This window comes from Ambystoma mexicanum, chromosome 9 (genome assembly GCF_040938575.1).
Source record: "Ambystoma mexicanum isolate Mex_15411 chromosome 9, UKY_AmexF1_1, whole genome shotgun sequence".
Taxonomy (NCBI): domain Eukaryota; kingdom Metazoa; phylum Chordata; class Amphibia; order Caudata; family Ambystomatidae; genus Ambystoma; species Ambystoma mexicanum.
In genome coordinates this window covers 337,095,682-337,113,826 of record NC_090931.1, presented here as the reverse complement: position 1 = coordinate 337,113,826, position 18,145 = coordinate 337,095,682, and the positions used below count along the sequence as shown (strand labels likewise).

The window sequence follows — 18,145 nt, the reverse complement described above, 5'->3', positions numbered from 1 at the left end:
GCCCTGCCCATCGCAATCATGGTCACTACCTGTGGGGGTGGAAGAGAAGGACGGCATGAGTGATGTTTTGATAGGCATCATACATACATTGGAACAATTGCTCATCCACACAATTGGGGGTAATAGGCATTTGTGTTTGGAAGGGCACATCATTTCATACATGGGTGGTGAATGCAGGCATATGTCGGCGTCAATCATGTTGGCCGGGAACAATGCTGTCTGACATGCATACTATTTTGGTCATGCACGCTGTGTGCCTCGTGGAATATCCTACTTTGTGTGGTATGTGTCATGTAAGATATTGCCTTGCACCAGGCATCTGCATGTGTTTCCGATGCTTCCCCCTACTTTACAGGAAGTGTGCTTGTGTTGCTGCCCATGGCGTGACTCTTTGGACTGACATTGGCGTTGACTTACATCAGATTTGGCATAGCAGCCTTTACTTTGGACACTCAGCTCCATTGTCAGATGTTGTGGCGCCACACTCCATGTCGCCTACGCCTTCAATGGACTCCATTCCAATCATGCTAGCGCATGTGTCCTCCCACGGGGTGAGCTTAATGGGGGAACTAGGTCCTCCTCCAGTTTCCATGCCCTGGCTGCGGTTGACTGATAATATATTGCGCACCCTTAGGCGCAGGTCGTTCCATCGTTTACGGGGGTCTTTCACTGCGTGGTGTGTTGCCCACTGCACTAACCTTCTGGGCAACAAGTGCCCAGATCTCCTTCTTACGTAGCACTGCCTCTCTCCTCATGTTGCTGGAGAAGACAGTGCCTGCATGCTCGTGCAAAGTGTCCACAAGCATCTGGAGCTCGTTTGAAGTTTCCAGACGATCACCAGTGTCCCAGAGGTCCTGTGTACTGAGGATGGCAATGGATTGTGTTTATAAAGATGGCCACCGTGCTCCTTCCCGTTCCTGTGCGATGACGCTACTTCTGGTTCCGCTTATTAGTGGTGACCGTAAATAGCGGTCACCGCTATTTACAGTGACTGCTATTTACGGTCACCGCTATTGACGCATTGGACTATGTCGGTAGTGTTAGCTGCGCTAAGCTTGATGCTGGTAAGGGCTTTTTGGGAGCCTTTTGCGGCATGGCGCTAGGTACCTTACCTGCATGGCGCAAAGCTCGTGCTCTTGAAGTCGTTATAGTCCTCTATTAACGGACTGGTGCCAGCACGGACACGCTATTAGTGCCATGCCGTTAAGGGACATTACTTACCTCCAAATTCAGAATGAGGGCGATAGTCTGAGGTATCTTCCTATGCTGTATCGTTATCTGGCAAGGTACATCAATCTCAAAAACCATCTCTCCTGTGTCATAAGCATCCTCAAACAAGTGCTCATCTAACGATAGTGTTGATCGATGCACAGAACTGTACACCACTCCTCTCCTTCCTCACCAGTATCTGAGAACCACTTCATCCTTTTTGATGACTACCACTTCTAGAAGTATGGTAATTATGGTGCCTGGCGTAACCTCTTGTGAAACTGTGGGATGAAATAAAAATTCAGATGGTATCCACCATGCTCTGTTTATAATCCGAGGCCCCCATCCCAACACCACCATCACTCCGTCGAGGAACAAATCTGAATGTACGGGCACCCCTCTTTATCGTGCTGTCACTAAAGCATGCTTGCAAAAACGCCAATATCCTGGTTAGTTACACACCGAGACATGAGCATACTATACATTCTTCTGTGAATGAGAGCATCAAATTCAACTTGCTCAAAAGATCCCTGCACAAGAGATTCACTGGGGTATCTGTACAATACAACAAAGTAGCTGATAAATTCTGTGTACCTACCTTAATAGGTAAATCCTCTGCCTATGGAACCAACAGGATAGCCCCCAAGAATCGCTGCATGTCCGTCATTTTTCCTGAAAGGGGACACTTACCTTCCTTGATTCAAGATTTAGGGCCTCATTACACGTTGTGCGGTAAAAATCCCAAAATACCGGCATGGCGCTATCAACGTGTCCGCCCTCGCAAGATTGCGCTAATAACGCACCATTACGAGTATGCGGACACGAGCATAGCGCCATGCCGGTAAACCCCCTACCGCCATTGCGGTAAAGACACAAGAAAGTCACCTACCGCCCTCGACGAAAGTGCAGATTGCACCTCCGCCCTCCTGCTGCATGCAAATAGCGGTCACCGCAAATAGCGTTGACCGTTAAATTGCGGAACCGGAAATAGCGTCATCGCACAGGAACGGGAAAAAGCACGGCGGCCATCTTTAAAAACACAATCCATTGCCATCCTCTGCCCCCTGGACCTGTTTTGAGTCGTTAGCGGTTCAAAATCATCTGGGACACCTGCATCATGCCCAAGGCATTAAAAAAAAGCACTGACAGGCAGTGCAAGGAGAAATTTACAGCAGAGGAATTGAATATGCTGACACAGACCCTGGCTGAGAATGCAGAGGTCGTTTTTGCCAATGACATGCGGCGGCCAACACTACTAAAAAAAAAAGCCATCTGGGAGGAAGTTGCAGTTAAAGTCAGTGCAGTGGGCACCAGCACCCGCACTGTTCGGAGTGCAGGAAGAGGTGAGACGACCTCAGACTGCGGGTGAGGGGCATCCTTGCAGAAAACCACCGCATTGCCAGTGCAGGTGGAGCTGGTTCACCAATCAGACTTAAAGAATGGGAGGAGACCTGTGGAAACCTGATTGCTGTGGAATCCATCGAGGGAGTAGGCACCATGGAGCTCGGCGTGGGTACCACTTCGGATGGAGGTGAGTGTACACATGACAGGATGCGATGTGAATGTACTGTTCCCCCCATATGTGAGCACAGACTCCTCTCATGCATGGACACACATCCACACATGCATCCATCCCTCACCATGTCAGTGTCAAACCCAAACACACACACATGCACACATCACCAGAGACAAGTTCCAAACACAACCATGCATGGATGAGGCACTGAACTGGCATATCACCTGCATCCACAACTACTAAGTCCCAATGGCCACAACTGCATCATTCATGTAATCTGCATTAAGTATATTGAAACGCAACCAATGCCATCCCGCTTCTTGTCCCTGACAGGCTCACATACAGATGATGAGGATGCCGCTAATGCATCCCAGGCACCAACTACGAGTAAGAGGCCAAGGGCACAGGACTCGGAGGACACCCCCACAACATCCAGGGGCAAGGGGGGAAGGTCACACCTGATGAGCAGGAAACATTGTTGGAGTGCCACTGCCAGGGCAGAAGTAGCTGCACCACAAACTGCAGCCCCACCACCAGAGGTGAACCCACAGGCACCAATACCAGCCACCGAGGGCCCACCATCAGCTGCGGCAAGCTCCGCTGGTGAGGCAGCCGCCACTGCCCCCCTATCTGATCCGGAAGACACCCTAGTTGGGCCAATGGAGATGCACACCCCAAGCCCCCCTAGAACCCCAGAGCCAGCACCATTCCAGACACCTGGGTCTGATGTGACTGTTGAGGACAACAATCCAGCCATACTGTCCCCCATGGTGGCTTCACCTGCTGCAGTGGATGCATCTGAGGGCACAGCATCCAGTACACCATCACCCAGCACTGCCCTCCAACTCACTACCATCCTGCAGCGTCAACATGAACTGACTGTGCTGGTTGGCCAGCATGTTGAGGAGGCTGCCCATCTCAGGGAGAATATTGTGGAGACGTCGAGGCACTCCACTGAGAGGATGGACGCAAACACTGATAGGCTGTGTAACGAGATATCCAGGCTCAGGGAGGTCCTAACTCGCATGGCCGACACAATGGACCGCCACTTCTCACAACCAGGCCAGTCTGCCCCATCGTCATCTTCCGGCTCTAGACAGACAAGCCCCCTCCGGCGCTCAACACGCACCACCAGACGCACGTCTGCCCATCCTCCAAATGCTGCTACAGACAATGGCAAATAGGGGGTCAATGGAGATTCCTCTGCGTGCATGGGCCAACGCAAACATGGCAGACACATGAGGGACTGTTGTGGGGGGTGGAGGGAAGGGTGTTATGGGTCTGTTGTGGGGGGTGGGGGGAAGGGTGTTATGGGTCTGTTGTGGGGGGTGGGGGGAAGGGTGTTATGGGTCTGTTGTGGGGGGTGGGGGGAAGGGTGTTATGGGTCTGTTGTAGGGGGTGGGAGGAAGGGTGTTATGGGTCTGTTGTGGGGGGTGGGGTGAAGGGTGTTATGGGTCTGTTGTGGGGGTGGGGGGAAGGGTGGTGGGATGTTTGGGGACTTGCACTTTTTCACCTTTCCATTACTCAATACACTGGTTTCTGATCAAAACACAGGCTTGGACATCTTCATTGTGTTTGTGTACTTTATTGGCGACAGGTTACATTGCGTGCTTCCAAACATACACCAGTGCATTAATACCCATATCCATGTGACAGTACGAAAACATGTTCCTCAGAATATTTGGTTGATCAGATGCTGTCTCACAGCACGTCCCTCCTGCCCATCCCCTCTTGCAAGACCTGCATCCCCTTCACCTCCGTCCTCATCACCATCATCTTCCTCATCAGGTGCTTCTATTTCAATGTCAGGAGGCAGTGGCACATTCCGTCTGATACACATATTGTGCAGCATGACACATGCCATGGTGATCTTGGCCACCTTCTCATGTCCATACAGGAGAGCGCCACCAGACCTGCTAATGCACCTAAACCGTGACTTCAAAAGGCCAAAAGTCTGCTCGATCACGATGCGGGTACGGGTATGTGCACAATTGTATTCCTCCTAGTGCCTGTTCTGTGGGTTCCGTACAGGTGTGAGGAGCCAGGTCTTCAGGGGATAGCCCGCATCACCTGTATGGGGGAACGAACGGGGTCCTGTTACTCTTCACCTCAAGAGTGTCCTGTTCATATCACACAAATTGACATTGCATTGTGATTCAAGTACACAATTAACAGCATACATGCAGATGGTCTGTGTGACAGCAATGTGCAAGGGGGAGGTCGACCCTGCAAGTGGACATGCCCCATTAATGCCTCCAACAGTAATTGACATGTCCGGGGTGAGGCGAGGTCTTCGGTGTCCCTGGGCCCAGGCAGATTTGGTTCAACACTGCTCGTGTACTGCCATTCCAACATTGATGTTGCCATGCAGAGAGGCATCACTGCAGTGGTGCTATAGGTGCGTGGTGAAATGCTATGGCTAGGGTTGATCCCTTTGCATGCATCATAGGGCACATTGCATTATTGATGTTGTGCTGGACTAATTCAGGATGACTATCTTGATGGCATGTGTGAAATGTTTGTATTTTGTGGCCTGGAATGTTGTGAAATGTGTATGTGGTTGGACGTTTAATGTTACTAGACCTGGAATGTCATCTGTGTCTTGTAGCTTATACTTGCATGTCGGTTCATCTCAAGTATGTTGCCGCCTTCCTAGATGGGCATTGGCGTACATCTGTATGTGCATTTTGCCGACAGCCGACAAGCTACACCCATTTCGGGTATGTATCTCTCCCCCCCCCATCACACCCAGTTGGAGTATGTATCTCCCCCCCAAACACACCCAGTTGGAGTATGTATCTCTCCCCCCCCAAACACACCCAGTTGGAGTATTTATCTCTCCCCCCCACCAATCACACCCAGTTGGAGTATGTATCTCTCCCCCCAAACACACCCAGTTGGAGTATGTATCTCCCCCCCCCAATCACACCCAGTTGGAGTATGTATCTCTCCCCACATCAGTCACGCTGCCATGTGCTTGCCCTGCTACTCACCAAGTAGCCACAAACATTGTGCGGTTTGTCGCTCCATGTCGGGCAAAGCAATGTGTGATTATCTTGTTGGCGTCACATACCATTTGGACATTGATGGAGTGGAATTGCTTCCTGTTTCGGTAGACTACTTCATTGTGATGTGGGACAACCAATTCCACATGGGTACAGTCGATGGCCCCGATGCAACTTGGGATGCCTGCCAGTGAATAGAAGCCAACTTTTGTGTTTGCAACATCCTGGGCAGTATATGTGTTCAGGTGCATGCTTCAGGAGGGCATCGAGTACCTGGTTCAGCGTGCAGTAGAATACTGGTTGTGAGATGCCATGCATCTGTCCCACTGTATGCTGGTAGGTGCCTGTGGCCAGGAAGTGGAGCACACTCACCACCTTCAGTAGCTGGGGGATGGCAGTTCTGATGTCTATGAGGCTCACAATGTCCTTGTGTATCAGGTCCACGATGCTGGTGATGGTAAACCGGTCCAGACGGTACAGGGTGTGTATCTGCTCAGGGGTTAGGTTGAATGGACTGGCTCTGATCCTGGGGATTGGTGGGTGCCTCTGTGGTATGATTAGGTGCCGTGGTGGTGCTTGCTGTGCCTGTCTTGCCCTCCTCCTCTTCCTCCTCCTGCGTCTCCTTTGTGCTGCCTGTTGTTGTTGCAGCTGCGCTGCAATGAGGTCCTCCAGACCATGTAATGCTGCCAGTATTGGAACCATCTTGGTGTGGGAAGGGGTGTGGTGTGCTCCTTTTGAGCTGCCACAGTCTCCATTGCCTCCACCTGTGCTGATTGTGTCGTCCACCTGTGGCAGGTGGGAACACTGCTCAGTTCTCTTAACGGGTGGTTCGCGATGCCGGTATTAGCACCATGGGGGTAAGGGGTTTGGGGGGCTTTACCATGCCGTTATTGGCATGTCCACTAGCCTTGTGATGCTGTGCTAATAGCGGCATGGCGTAATTTACGGGATGGAGGGTCGTGTGCACGCGGCCTGCCCGCTATTAGTGGCACCGTACTTAGCGGTGCCACTAATAGCGGTGAGCCGGGTCGTAATCCGCATGGGTATTTAACGTTACCGGTATTCTGTTACCGGTAACGTTAAATCCATAACGCCTACCGTTTAATGAGGCCCTTAGTTGTTCCTGTATCGACCATGAACGACAAAGTTTGGGCACCTATTGTGGTATCTATGTGGGGTTCCTCTTCTGGATCGGCAGCAACAGACAGGACTGGACACGTCAGAGAGCTCTGTGGGCTGTCCTAGTCAGGGAGCGAGACAGGACTTCCTCCCAAAAGGCACGCTCCAGTATAACGTGTGACTGTACCCTGAGGCAAAGGATTCCTATCCCATGGCTTCACCGCACATTCAAGCCACGGTCACTAGGCAAAGAAGACTTTTTTTAAAAAAACATTTTTTATTGATTTTTACAACAAACAACATATAACCATCACCCAACATTTTCGGTTGCAAGCTTCTTCACATACATTTGCATATTATTTATTGCTGTCTTCCCCCCTCCCCCAACTTTAACTCAAGCTTCCACTTCAGTTCTTCCGGTTTCCCTTCTCTTAGGGTTAATCCCCTTCGCCATTCTCAAACGTGTTATATTCACTGGAATTGGCATGGGAGGATCCCGACAATGTGGCTACCATTTGTCTCCATGCTATCAGAGGTCCCACTTCATTATCTTCTCCTTTGCTAGCTGCCTCATACCATACTGCCGTCTCAGCATCTGCCCATATCTGTAAGTCGTTCCGCCATACCTCTAATCTGGGTCTATGGCCAGCCTTTCAGTCCATAGCCATTCTCCTTTTGGCTAGAATGTAGGCCATGTCCTTGAGTTTGCACACGTGTTTCAGGTTGCGGGGTCTGGTGAATCCCCCCATCATGCATGCCCGCACGGATCCACGTCTAGCTTAATTCCCTTTTCAAATAGTCGTAACTTAATTTCCTCCAAGAATTTTCCCACCTCCGGGCACGCCCAGAACATATGGATCATCCCAGCATCCACCTCCCCGCACTTGGGGCATTTTTGTACTTCAGTACTCCCAAATCTGGCAATCTTCCGGGGGGTCATATACGCCCTATGGGTGACATATAACTGTATCTGCTGCAGCCTTGCATTTCTAGACACCTTTTTATGATATCTCTGAGCTCTTTTCCACTGCCCGTCTTGCATAGGCACTCCTGCTTCCTCCTCCCAGTCCCGTCTCAGTTGGAGCAACTCCTTACCCACTCCGAGATATCATGCATCGTTTCTATGGCAGTATCAGGTGGTTCTGCGAGTGCTATTTCAGCCCACGTTTCCTTCACCCATTTAACTATTCTCGTATATGTGATATATTGCCCCGTATGTGTCCCTGTTTCGTCCACTATCGTTTGGAAGTCCAGTGCCTTCCCCTCTTGCCATATATCTCCCAAGGTAGCTAGGCCTACCGGCTCCCAGTGTTTGCGGATCCCTCTCCTCAATTGCTCATCCACCCCACGTAGCGCCACAAGTGGAGCCTGCAGCGAGCATGGGGTCGGGTTTCCCATAACTCTGCACATTTTGCGCCATGTCTTCCAGCCCAGTCCCAACAATCTCGATCGCCCATACAATTCTGGTTTGGGCAGTCATATCAGTTCTTTTAGGAAATAAGGGTCACATTCCCCCCTCAGCAGTCTAGATTCTGCTGTCTCGTCTTCCGACAGACACCTAGCAAAATATTGTAACTGTCCTGCCAGGTGGTATATCTTAAGGTTCGGCAGGTTAATACCCTCTCTGTCATATGTATTCTGTAATTTCCATAGGGCCACTCTGTTTCTGGAGTTGTGCCACAGGAAACCTCTGCATAAGCACTGGAGTTTAATGAAAAAGCATTTGGGCAACATGTGTGGGATATTTATGAAAAAATGTAGTAGCCTAAGCAGGACCTCCATCTTAAGCAAGGCCGCCCTCCATACCATGGCTAGGGGGAGCTCTGGCCAGAACTACATGCTGTTCTTGATGCCTTCTACTGCTCTTTCCGTGTTATGTTTGTGCTCGTCTGCAATTGTATGGTATATGTTAATCCCCAGGTATCTGAATGTTCTGATCTGCCAGGCTATCTGCAAGGTAGGTAAGTTCTCCTGTGGGACTCCTCTGTACCTCCGCAAGGGGAACATGCACGATTTTTTGAGGTTCACTGCTATACCCGAGAGAGTCTCATAGTGCTCCATCACCTCCAGGATGTATTGTAAGTTTTCCTCAGGGTACCGCAAGTATAGCAGCATATCATCTGCATACAATGATATCAAGTGCGGTCTCCCCTTAGTGTAAACCCCTATTTCTTCATACTGCTGTCTCAGATAGATTGCTAGTGGTTCTAGTGCAAGAATGTATAGCATCGGGGACTATGGACAGCCCTGTCTCGTGCCTCTGCTAAGTTGCCATTTATCTGAAATTATCGCTCTCATTTTGACTCTGGCTGTTGGGGAGCTATACACCATTTTCACCCACCGCAGGTACCCTGGACCCATCCTGTATTCTTTCAAGGCTTCCATCATCCACGGCCACCTTACGGAGTCAAAGGCCTTCACTGCATCTATCGAGACTACTGCTATTTCACTTGGTTCGCCCTCCGCCTGTTCTATGATATGGTGGAGCCTCCTGTGGCTATCGGATATGCTTCTACCTGGGACATATCCGGTTTGATTGGGATGTATACGTTTATTTATTACCCGCTTAAGTCTGTTTGCTAGCACAGCCGTGAGGATTTTACTGTCCTGGTTTAGCATGGAAAGTGGTCTGTATGACCCGCAGTCTGTGCTTGGCTTGTCAGGTTTAAGGAGTGAAATGATTACCACCTCCCTCAAAGATTCCGGCAGTTTCCCTTTCTCAGAGTCCTTGTTTAGCTTTGCCAATAGCGGAAGGAGCACTTCTTGTCTATACGTTTGATAGAATTCGCTAGGGAGCCCATCTGTCCTAGGAGCTTTGCTCGTGGGTAGATGTATTACCACTGTCTCTAATTCCTCTATTGTGATTGGAGTGTCAAGGTTTTCCCTATCTTCCTCACTCAATCTGGGTAATCCTATGTCTTCTAACGTCTCCTGAGTCTCCTGCTCTGCCGTCTCTCCTGCGTCTTCATAGAGGTGTTTGTAGAATCTAAGGAATCCTTCATTCACACTCTCCTGGGTGTTCCAGACTTGGCCCGCTTCTCCTGATATCTATCTAATAGCTGATCTTGGTGTCTCGTTCTTGTATAGCCATGCAAGCAGCCTCCCCGGTTTGTCTCCCCATGCGTGTTGTCTTTCAATATATTTTTTGTAATTCAGGTTGCATAACCTCTCCCAAAGCACACCACATGTCTGTTGTAATTGGCTCGTGTATTGGGTGTCCTCCTGTGAGGTGCCCCCTCTTTTCATAATTACTTCTAATTTCTTTTCTGTCTCCTGTAACTCTCGCACTATGCCCCCTTGGAGCGCTCTAGATCTGGATATGGCTGCCCCCCCTCACTACCACCTTAAAGGCCTCCCGTAGGGTACCCTCTGACTCGACGCTTCTGGTGTTATTTTCGAAGTACTCAATTATCTCCTCCCTTATATCCTCTCGGAATGCGGTATTCTTCAATGCCTCGGCTCTAAGCCTCCATGTCGGGATCCTGGCTCTGGGGGGCTGATGTCGCCACACCAGGACCAGAGGGGAGAGGTCCACTAGTATTCTCGCCTAATATTCTGAGCCCATCATTTCCCCCATAAATTCCGGAGTGGCGAACATGTAGTCCAGTCTTGTATGCAGGTTTTGTGGGGCGGCATAGTGCAAGTTAAGCCCATCATTCGGGTGTTGCTGCCTCCATATGTCCTCCAACCTAAAGCCTCTCAGCAGGGTTTGTAGCGTTTTCGCTGCGGGGGTGGGTTTAACTAGTTTCGTGTCTGATCTGTCCATTTTGGGGTTCAGCGTGCAATTGAAATCCCCTCCCCATATAACCACGCCTCCTATGTGAGGACTGATTTTGCTATATAGGGTCTTGAAATAGGCTATTGTGTCTTGGTTAGGGGCGTATGTGTTTATGATGCACAGTTCTCTATTCTCTAGCAGCCCCCGAATCACTACCATCCTCCCATCCGGCTCCACCATGGCCTGCAATATCTGGAAGGGCACGTGTGGTGCCACCCAAATGATTACTCCTCTGGCATACTCCGAGTACGTTGCTCCTACGGTGGTCCCTCTCCACTTTTTTTTAACCACCTCTTGTTTCTCTTTGGTGAGATGGGTTTCTTGCAATAAGGCTATGTCCACTTTTTGCCGTCTCAGGTACATCATTACCTTATTTCTCTTTAGATAGCTGTTGAGTCCTCTGACATTCCAAGTTACTATTATAAGGTCTCCCATTATCCCATCTAATTTCACCACAAGCCCCCCGACTGATTATTTTACCTGGTTTCCTCCATTTCCCCTCCTCCCCCTGCTTCAAGCTCCAGCGCGTATGTGTATAAGCTCGTTCCCCAACTAAAAACGCTGCAAATCCCCCAAACCCCCTCCCTCCCCCGCCCTACCCGGCCCCAACTGTTGCCACTCCAAACTCCCCAACTGTTCCCTCCCTTCTCCCTCCTCCCCTTCCACAACTGATGCCCAGCTCCATCCCTGAATCTCAGGCTCACCTGCCTCTTGTACTTTTCTTGGCTACAGCTGGTACTTAGTGCACAGCAGGGGGGTACCGCCCTACTGGCGATTCGCCTACACTAACTACTGGGGGTAGGTCTATCCCTATCCTCAGCTCTCCTGTTAAGCAATAATACTTGCGTACTTAGTTTAACAGTTCCGGCCTCTATATTCCAGTCCACACAAGTCCTTATTTTGACATATTACATCATTGTTATCTACGCCTTATTGGCGCGCCCTATGTGGCACCCTTACACTCCCCTGCTGCCTAAATTGGATAAGTTTGATATGGCGTTGCTTCACTTATCCTGTCCTCCTTGTTCTGGTCCATCCGCGTCGTCTGGGCAGCCTTGAGCATTCAGCCAATTCACTACTTCCTCTGGATCTTCAAAGAAATGTGCCTTGCCCTTGTGTAAAATCTTTCGCTTCGCGGGATATATCAGCATGTATTTGTATCCTGCCACCCTCTTCACTGCGACATAGCCAAAGCATTGTCTTTGTACCAGCATGGTGTAGTCCGGGTACACTGTGACCGTCGCCGAAGCTTGAGTTATTTTTCCGCCTTTCCGAAAAAATTCCAGTATCTTTTCCCTGTCCCTGTAGTTTAAGATTTTCGCAATGATCGCTCGTGGGGGAGCTCCAGGTGGCGGTCTCCTTGCTAGGGCTCTGTGTGCCCGTTCGATCGAAACCCTTGGGAGAGGTTGCCAGCCCCTATTTCCTGGATCAACATGTTTTCCATGTATTGTGTGGGGTCTGTTCCTCCTTCTTCTTCTGACAGACCCACCACGCAGATATTGTTGCGCCTTGCCTGCCCTTCTGCCTCCTCCGCTCGATTTTCCAGGGAGCGCACTTGTTGCTTCAATATGTGGACCTCCTTGGCGGTGGTAGTGCCGACCTCCGTGTTGTTTTTCATCTCTCTTTCAAGGCTGCTTGTACGCTCCGCTAGTGCCCTCATGTCTTGTCTCAGGAGGTTGACATCTATGCCTGCTGCATTGATCTTGAATTCCAGTGCCGCTTTAAGGTCCGCTATTGTGGTGGTCCACGAGGATTTCATTTCTGTGATGGCTTGCAGGATCAGTTGGTCTTCTCATGGTGGGGCTGGTGTGTCTTGCGAGCCAGTTTTCACTTGCGTAGATGTAGTCAGGGATTGCGACGGTTTTGTAAAGATGTCCATCGTTGGTTGCTTTGCTTTGGTCTTGCCCCCTTTTTGCGCCATTGTCTCTATGGGCCACCAGTTGTCTTCTTGCCGCCCAGGGTCTTGTTCCCATGCTGCAGTGCTTTCCCTCAGCTACACCTCCGTTCTCCTACTACTAGCGTTTGGTGCTTCCGGTGGGGCAGTTGCCTGGGTATTACCCGTTCTATTCCCCTTCTGGGGGGACGAGGGTATTGCCTTGCGTGATGATCTGCATCTCATGTATGCTGTAAGTTCATGCTGCCTCTCATGGGGACCCCAGTGCGAGCTCCCCACTGGTTTCCAGCTGATTCCGTGTGGTGATGCAGGCCATTCGGGTACCTCGCCCATGCGTTTCCAGTGGCCCCACCGTGTGTGGCGGCGGTGTAGTTGCTCAGGGGCAATTGCCCCGTGGGGTCTCCGGGACACTGCTGTCTGTGGTCTTCCGCCTGGCGTCCCTCCATCTGGTTCACCCGACCCCCCGCCTGGTTTTTGGCTAGGCCTCCCAAATCTCGATTGGGCCTTCTGATGTTGCTTCCTGGACCTGGCCTCTGTGATGGGGCGTCCCTGTTTTGGGTGCCCGGATCTCCCAAGGTTCAGGTTCTGTGATGGGGGGGGGGCCTACTGCTGCAGCTTACTGTCCACTGCCGGTGGCATCAGCCTCCATCACACGACTCCTGACCACCGTCAGTGTCTTGTCTTTCAAGGCACTCAGCCTGTGTCTGATTGTGTCAGGCAGTTTGCCCTCTATTACATGCACATAATGCCTACAGCCACCGTTATTGTTTCTGCAGATTTTCTGCCTTCTTGACTCTCATGTGCTCACCTCAGGTTGTGGTTCCCCCAGTCTCCTGCTGCTGCTTTTCCGGTCTCTCTGCTGCACTCACTGTGTGCTTTTCATTTTTATATTGTGTTAGGTGGTAGGGGGCTTATGCTGCATCCCTGCGTGTTTTTGCTCCTGTTCACCTAGTACCAACAGTACGTGGGGTCACGAAGCCCTCCGTTGTCTATGGCATCCGCTCTGCTTCGTGTGGTTCGCTTTTATCTATAGATCAGCTGGCATTCATATATTCATTGTACGCCGTGTCAACGCTGCTCGCTGGGGCCGCCCAGCTCAGCGTCCCCATTCACACTGTGACCAGCCTCTGTGACTATTTCGCACTCCGCGCTCCTGGAGCCTCGCGCACCGCATACAACAAAGTATCCTCGCGGTGCTCAGCGAGGGGCTCGATACAAATGTATCACCATGCTGAGTGTAGCCGCTCTGTCCCAGTGCTTATCCTCTCCAGCAGCTCGCAGCCGTCCTCAATCCTGTCCGGTCCGACGCTCCAGTGCGTTCCTTTGTCTTTGAGTGTTCGCCATTTTGCTGAGACCCTAGGTATCATTTCTTTAGTTTGTAACTTCAGATTTAACTCTCCATTCAATGCTGCAGGGCTTGCAATGCAGGGCCCTTGCTTTCCGACTTTTATAGGGTGAATTGTGTTGCTTTTCCGCGTCTTTTTCAGCCGTACGCCTCAGGATCAAATTCGGATGTACAGGAGCTCACAGGAAAAGCAGCCCTACTCCATTGCTGCCAAGCCATGGCCAAAGAAGACGTGTGCTGCACTCTTCGATTGTCCAAGCTACGGGCAGACATGCACTGAGGCATGTCGACCAGAGGAGGAGACTGGGATCACCAAAGGACCCTGTTCTACATGGAGCTTGAACAAGATTTATTCCAAGGGAGACAACTTATAAGTGGAAACTCAATGTAGGACAATAATTGTCCTTATCCGCATCCACCCATGGTGGACCGCCATTGCAGCAACCACCGGCGTGACACTTCCTTTGAACTGACGTGCTAGAATAATTCAGGCACAAATTCCACCACAGGAGAGTTTGTCTCAGCCCAGACTGCAATTCCTTGTCCTGATAAATGCCATCCTACTTACAGCTAACAGAATAGGCTAAAACACAGTTGTGTCAACTTTTTATACTGCACAGTGCCCGTCACACACACTGGGCACTTATTATTTTATTTGATTATTAGAATCCATACCAATACAGTTCCATTTTTCATTCACAACGGGATGTACTCATGAGATGCTTGATACTCTTAATAGGTACTAAGAGTCACTATGATTATGAATTTCATTCTATGTTTAATGTTTGTGGGTTCACTTACCTGTGGTAATCACTGACATACGCATTGTAACATGTATTGTCTATGTTCGAATTTTCATTAAATTGTTCTTGGGTCCTTGTGGCTTTACCGGGCTCGCCCTGATGATTTGTTAGAAAACATCTGTACCGGTGCCTGTGCTGGCACAACTGACTGTGACACATATGTCTGTGCAGCCTCACACTCCGGGTTCTGTTCTACCGGTGCTTGCTGTGGCTGTACAAAAATCTGGGGCGTGTGGCATGGTCAGAGGTTGCATGTGTTGTGAGGGATAACCTGCAAACCAACTTGCCAGTCCTTTGGGATTGACAAGTGGGTCATAAGAATATGATGCCTTTTAACCCCCCTGCGCCTGTGGCCAAAAAATCTGTGACTTTTCTGTTCACGGACGCTGAAGCTATGTCAAAACAGCAGAGCAGTGAGGAACTGAACAGGGCCGACCCCCGGCGCAGCTCCATGTCGATGTGAAGAGTTGGCAGGGATCTGCCCCACTGGAGTGTGCAGCCAAATCGGGCCTGTGAACTATGGTGGTAGTCCTCGTAGCTGCTAGTTGCAGTCTGCGACCCCCATGCCTGATGCGGGTTGATTCCCTCTGGTGGAGAGCTTGAGCAGTGAGCTGATTGAGCTAGAGCATCGGGAACGGTGTCCGGTCAAAGGATCGGAAAAAAAAGCATTGCATGCAATAGGGTCGAGTCAATAGGACCGAAAAAAAAAAAGATTGCATTTTTGGGGGGTTTCCGTATAGGAAAAAAAGTGATTTTTACACCAAAAACAGGGGTTTGGGGGGGACCCCCCCAAAAATAATTTTTTTTTTTTTTTTAAAAAGCGACCTTTTTGTTTGCGGTCCTTTTGATTCGACCCTATTGCATTTCGCTCCTTTTTTTTACCTACAACCATCAGGGACAGAGGCATGGGCCCGGCCCAGTACTCTGCAGTCCAAGACCTGTCAGCACAGCCATGAGAGGCCGGCTACTGTCCCGCCCCCTATTTTTCCAGCACAGGAGTGCAGCAGGGGCTACACCAGAGACGGTTTCGAGGGTGACCCTGGTAGCAGCAGTGAGTTGGTGCAGCAGAGGAGGGTGTACACACTCGTGGCGGAGGTGGTGGTACGAAGGAAAGGAGCAGATGACTCCGTGCTGCGGAGGCACCGTAGGGTGGCCACAATCCCCTTTGGTGGCGTTTCAACTTAGATAACAAGTAGTCTTCCCAGTGGGGGCCAGAGGGCTTCACTTCTCAGGAGGTTGGAATAGCTGCAGACAGCCTCGCTGAAGGGAACGCAGGCCACGGGGAGCAGTCTCCTCCTTGCTGTAAGGAATGGGTCGGGCCCTCGGGCTTGCTCCGGCTGATCCGGGCTCAATGAACTCTGCAACCCTCACTGGTTCAAGAGAGCAGATGCGGGTAGGGTGCCAAACCCTGTTCCATGGCCTGCACCGAGAGGGTGTGGGTCCTAGGCACTGCAAAGGGGAAAGCTTCTTGCTGGTATTTCGGAGGCCTCTGGTACTAGTGAGCCTTTTAGGGGTTGGTGGGCCAGACAGTGGTAGGCTCCTCTGACTGCTAGAGGGCCTGGTCTATGAGTGTGAGGTGGAGACTGTACATGCTGGTCACTCTGGGAACACCCTGAGTACTGGATTGCTGACCCCTTGCCCCCTGAGCATTGGAAGCATCTGGCGCCAAGAGAGTCAGCACCCTTCTCAAGAAGACCCCTCGTTGCAGCCCTTAAGACCCTTTGTTCTGGAGCACTGCTTCTCCGTCACTGCACCCTGCAGAGAGACTGCCTGATCACGTGGGATCTCTGATTAATGAACTGAAGTTGGCCTTGCAACAGTTCCAATATACAGGCCACCACATGGTGGAAAACAGAACAGCATCCCGCAACATGGCGGAGTCAGCCCCAGATACGATGTACACAAAGAGAGTTTGCTGCATTGTTGGAGGAAATCAGAGGAATCAGAACAAACATAGGCCACAGATTGTACAAGTTAGATTGGAGAGTGGCCAAGGTGGGGGGCAGACTGCAGGGTCTGGAAACCAATCAAATGTCCTTTGATATCTTGGAGGTGCAGATAGACAAGAGCCTAGCCGAGGTGGAAAGACCTGAAGAGCAAAGAGCCCTTAAATTGGATGATTTCGAGAACAGTAAGAAGAGGAATAATATCAGGATTTTTTGGGTCCTCTGAGAAAGAGGGGGAGACGGAGCGTGATATAGTATGTGCAGTGAAAGACATGCTTAAACTGTTATTTGGTGACGAGTCAAACAATAAACAGACTATTGATCGTGCCCATAGAGCAGGGGCGTGGGCAAGGGTTATTGCTCGATATTAGTCCGCTTTCACTACTATGCCGAAAAAGCTAGGATTTCGGAAAAAGCCAGGAAATCATAATCCATCTCTTACAATGGCACTTCCAACAGGTACTAGCAAGACCTCTCCATGTTTACCCTGGCGAGATGTAAACTGTGCTCCACACTGACGCAGTGGCTCAGAAGAAAGTGGATGAGGTACTGGTGGGGTTTCCCCTTCTCGCTGACCTTTGAGTATGGAGGTCAGAACTATCGACTGGTGATGGAAGAGGACATTCGGGTGGTGACAGAAGAGTTGATGTAAAGGGTTGGAGAGTGTCACCAATCAGATGACAGCAAAAAGGGAGAACCAAGGAGAGTAGAGCGGAAGGACCAGAGACGCACCCCAGGCTCTAGAAAATGTAATACTGCGTGAGGAACCTGATCATCCATCAGTAGAAGGGGTTTGTTGATAGAGTGTGTTTTGTGGGGATTGCTCCAGGCCCTTTCTGTTGTGAGGAAGGTAGACTCAGATTGGAGTGACTTCTAATGGTACACATTTTTATACAAGTGGTATACAATTTAAAAGAATCTTGGGTATTAACCTCCTGAAAAAATAGACCTTAGATCCCTCCATCCCGACCAATTACAGGCCCATCACCACGGTACACTTTCTACTTAGGATTCTCAATAAAATGGCCTACATTCAAATTCAGGAGTAGAGTCAAACCACCTCCTTGGCGTCCGACAATCAGGGTTCAGACCCCGGCACGGCACAGAGACAGCATTAATTGACCTAAAAACTCAGATCGATGAACTGAAGGACAAAGGTAAAACAGCCTTGCTGTTACTCCTTGACCTCTTGGTGGCGTTCGACTAGGTGGACCATCGAGTTCTATGCAACCACCTGTCCTCAGCAACGCACTTCTCACATAGTGCCATAACCTGGATTAAATCTTTCCTTAATAACAGGACCATGCAAGTCTTCTCACCACTAGCAACAGCCAACCCAATACTGATAACCTGTGGGGTACCACAAGGTTCTTGTGTCTCCCCCACACTGTATAAAATATTCACAAAGCCATTGTTTGATGACCTAGATCATCTGTGTGTCACCTACACCAACTATGCAGATGACACCCAGATCCTCATACCCTTATCAAGCGAGTATGAAACGGGCCAGGCTTTGGTGAATAAAATATG

At 50.2% G+C, this 18,145-nt stretch overlaps 1 protein-coding gene across 1 annotated transcript in view; it reads right to left on the bottom strand.

Moving 5' to 3' along the window:
• Positions 1–4,759: 4,759 nt before the first annotated feature.
• The window catches only part of LOC138488041 (ester hydrolase C11orf54 homolog), a 258,137-nt gene continuing 244,751 nt past the window's right edge, over positions 4,760–18,145 (bottom strand). The window contains exon 8 of the mRNA XM_069614762.1: positions 4,760–4,795. Within this exon, the coding sequence (XP_069470863.1) occupies positions 4,775–4,795 (21 nt within the window). The 3' untranslated portion in view covers positions 4,760–4,774. The remainder of the gene's footprint in view (positions 4,796–18,145) is intronic.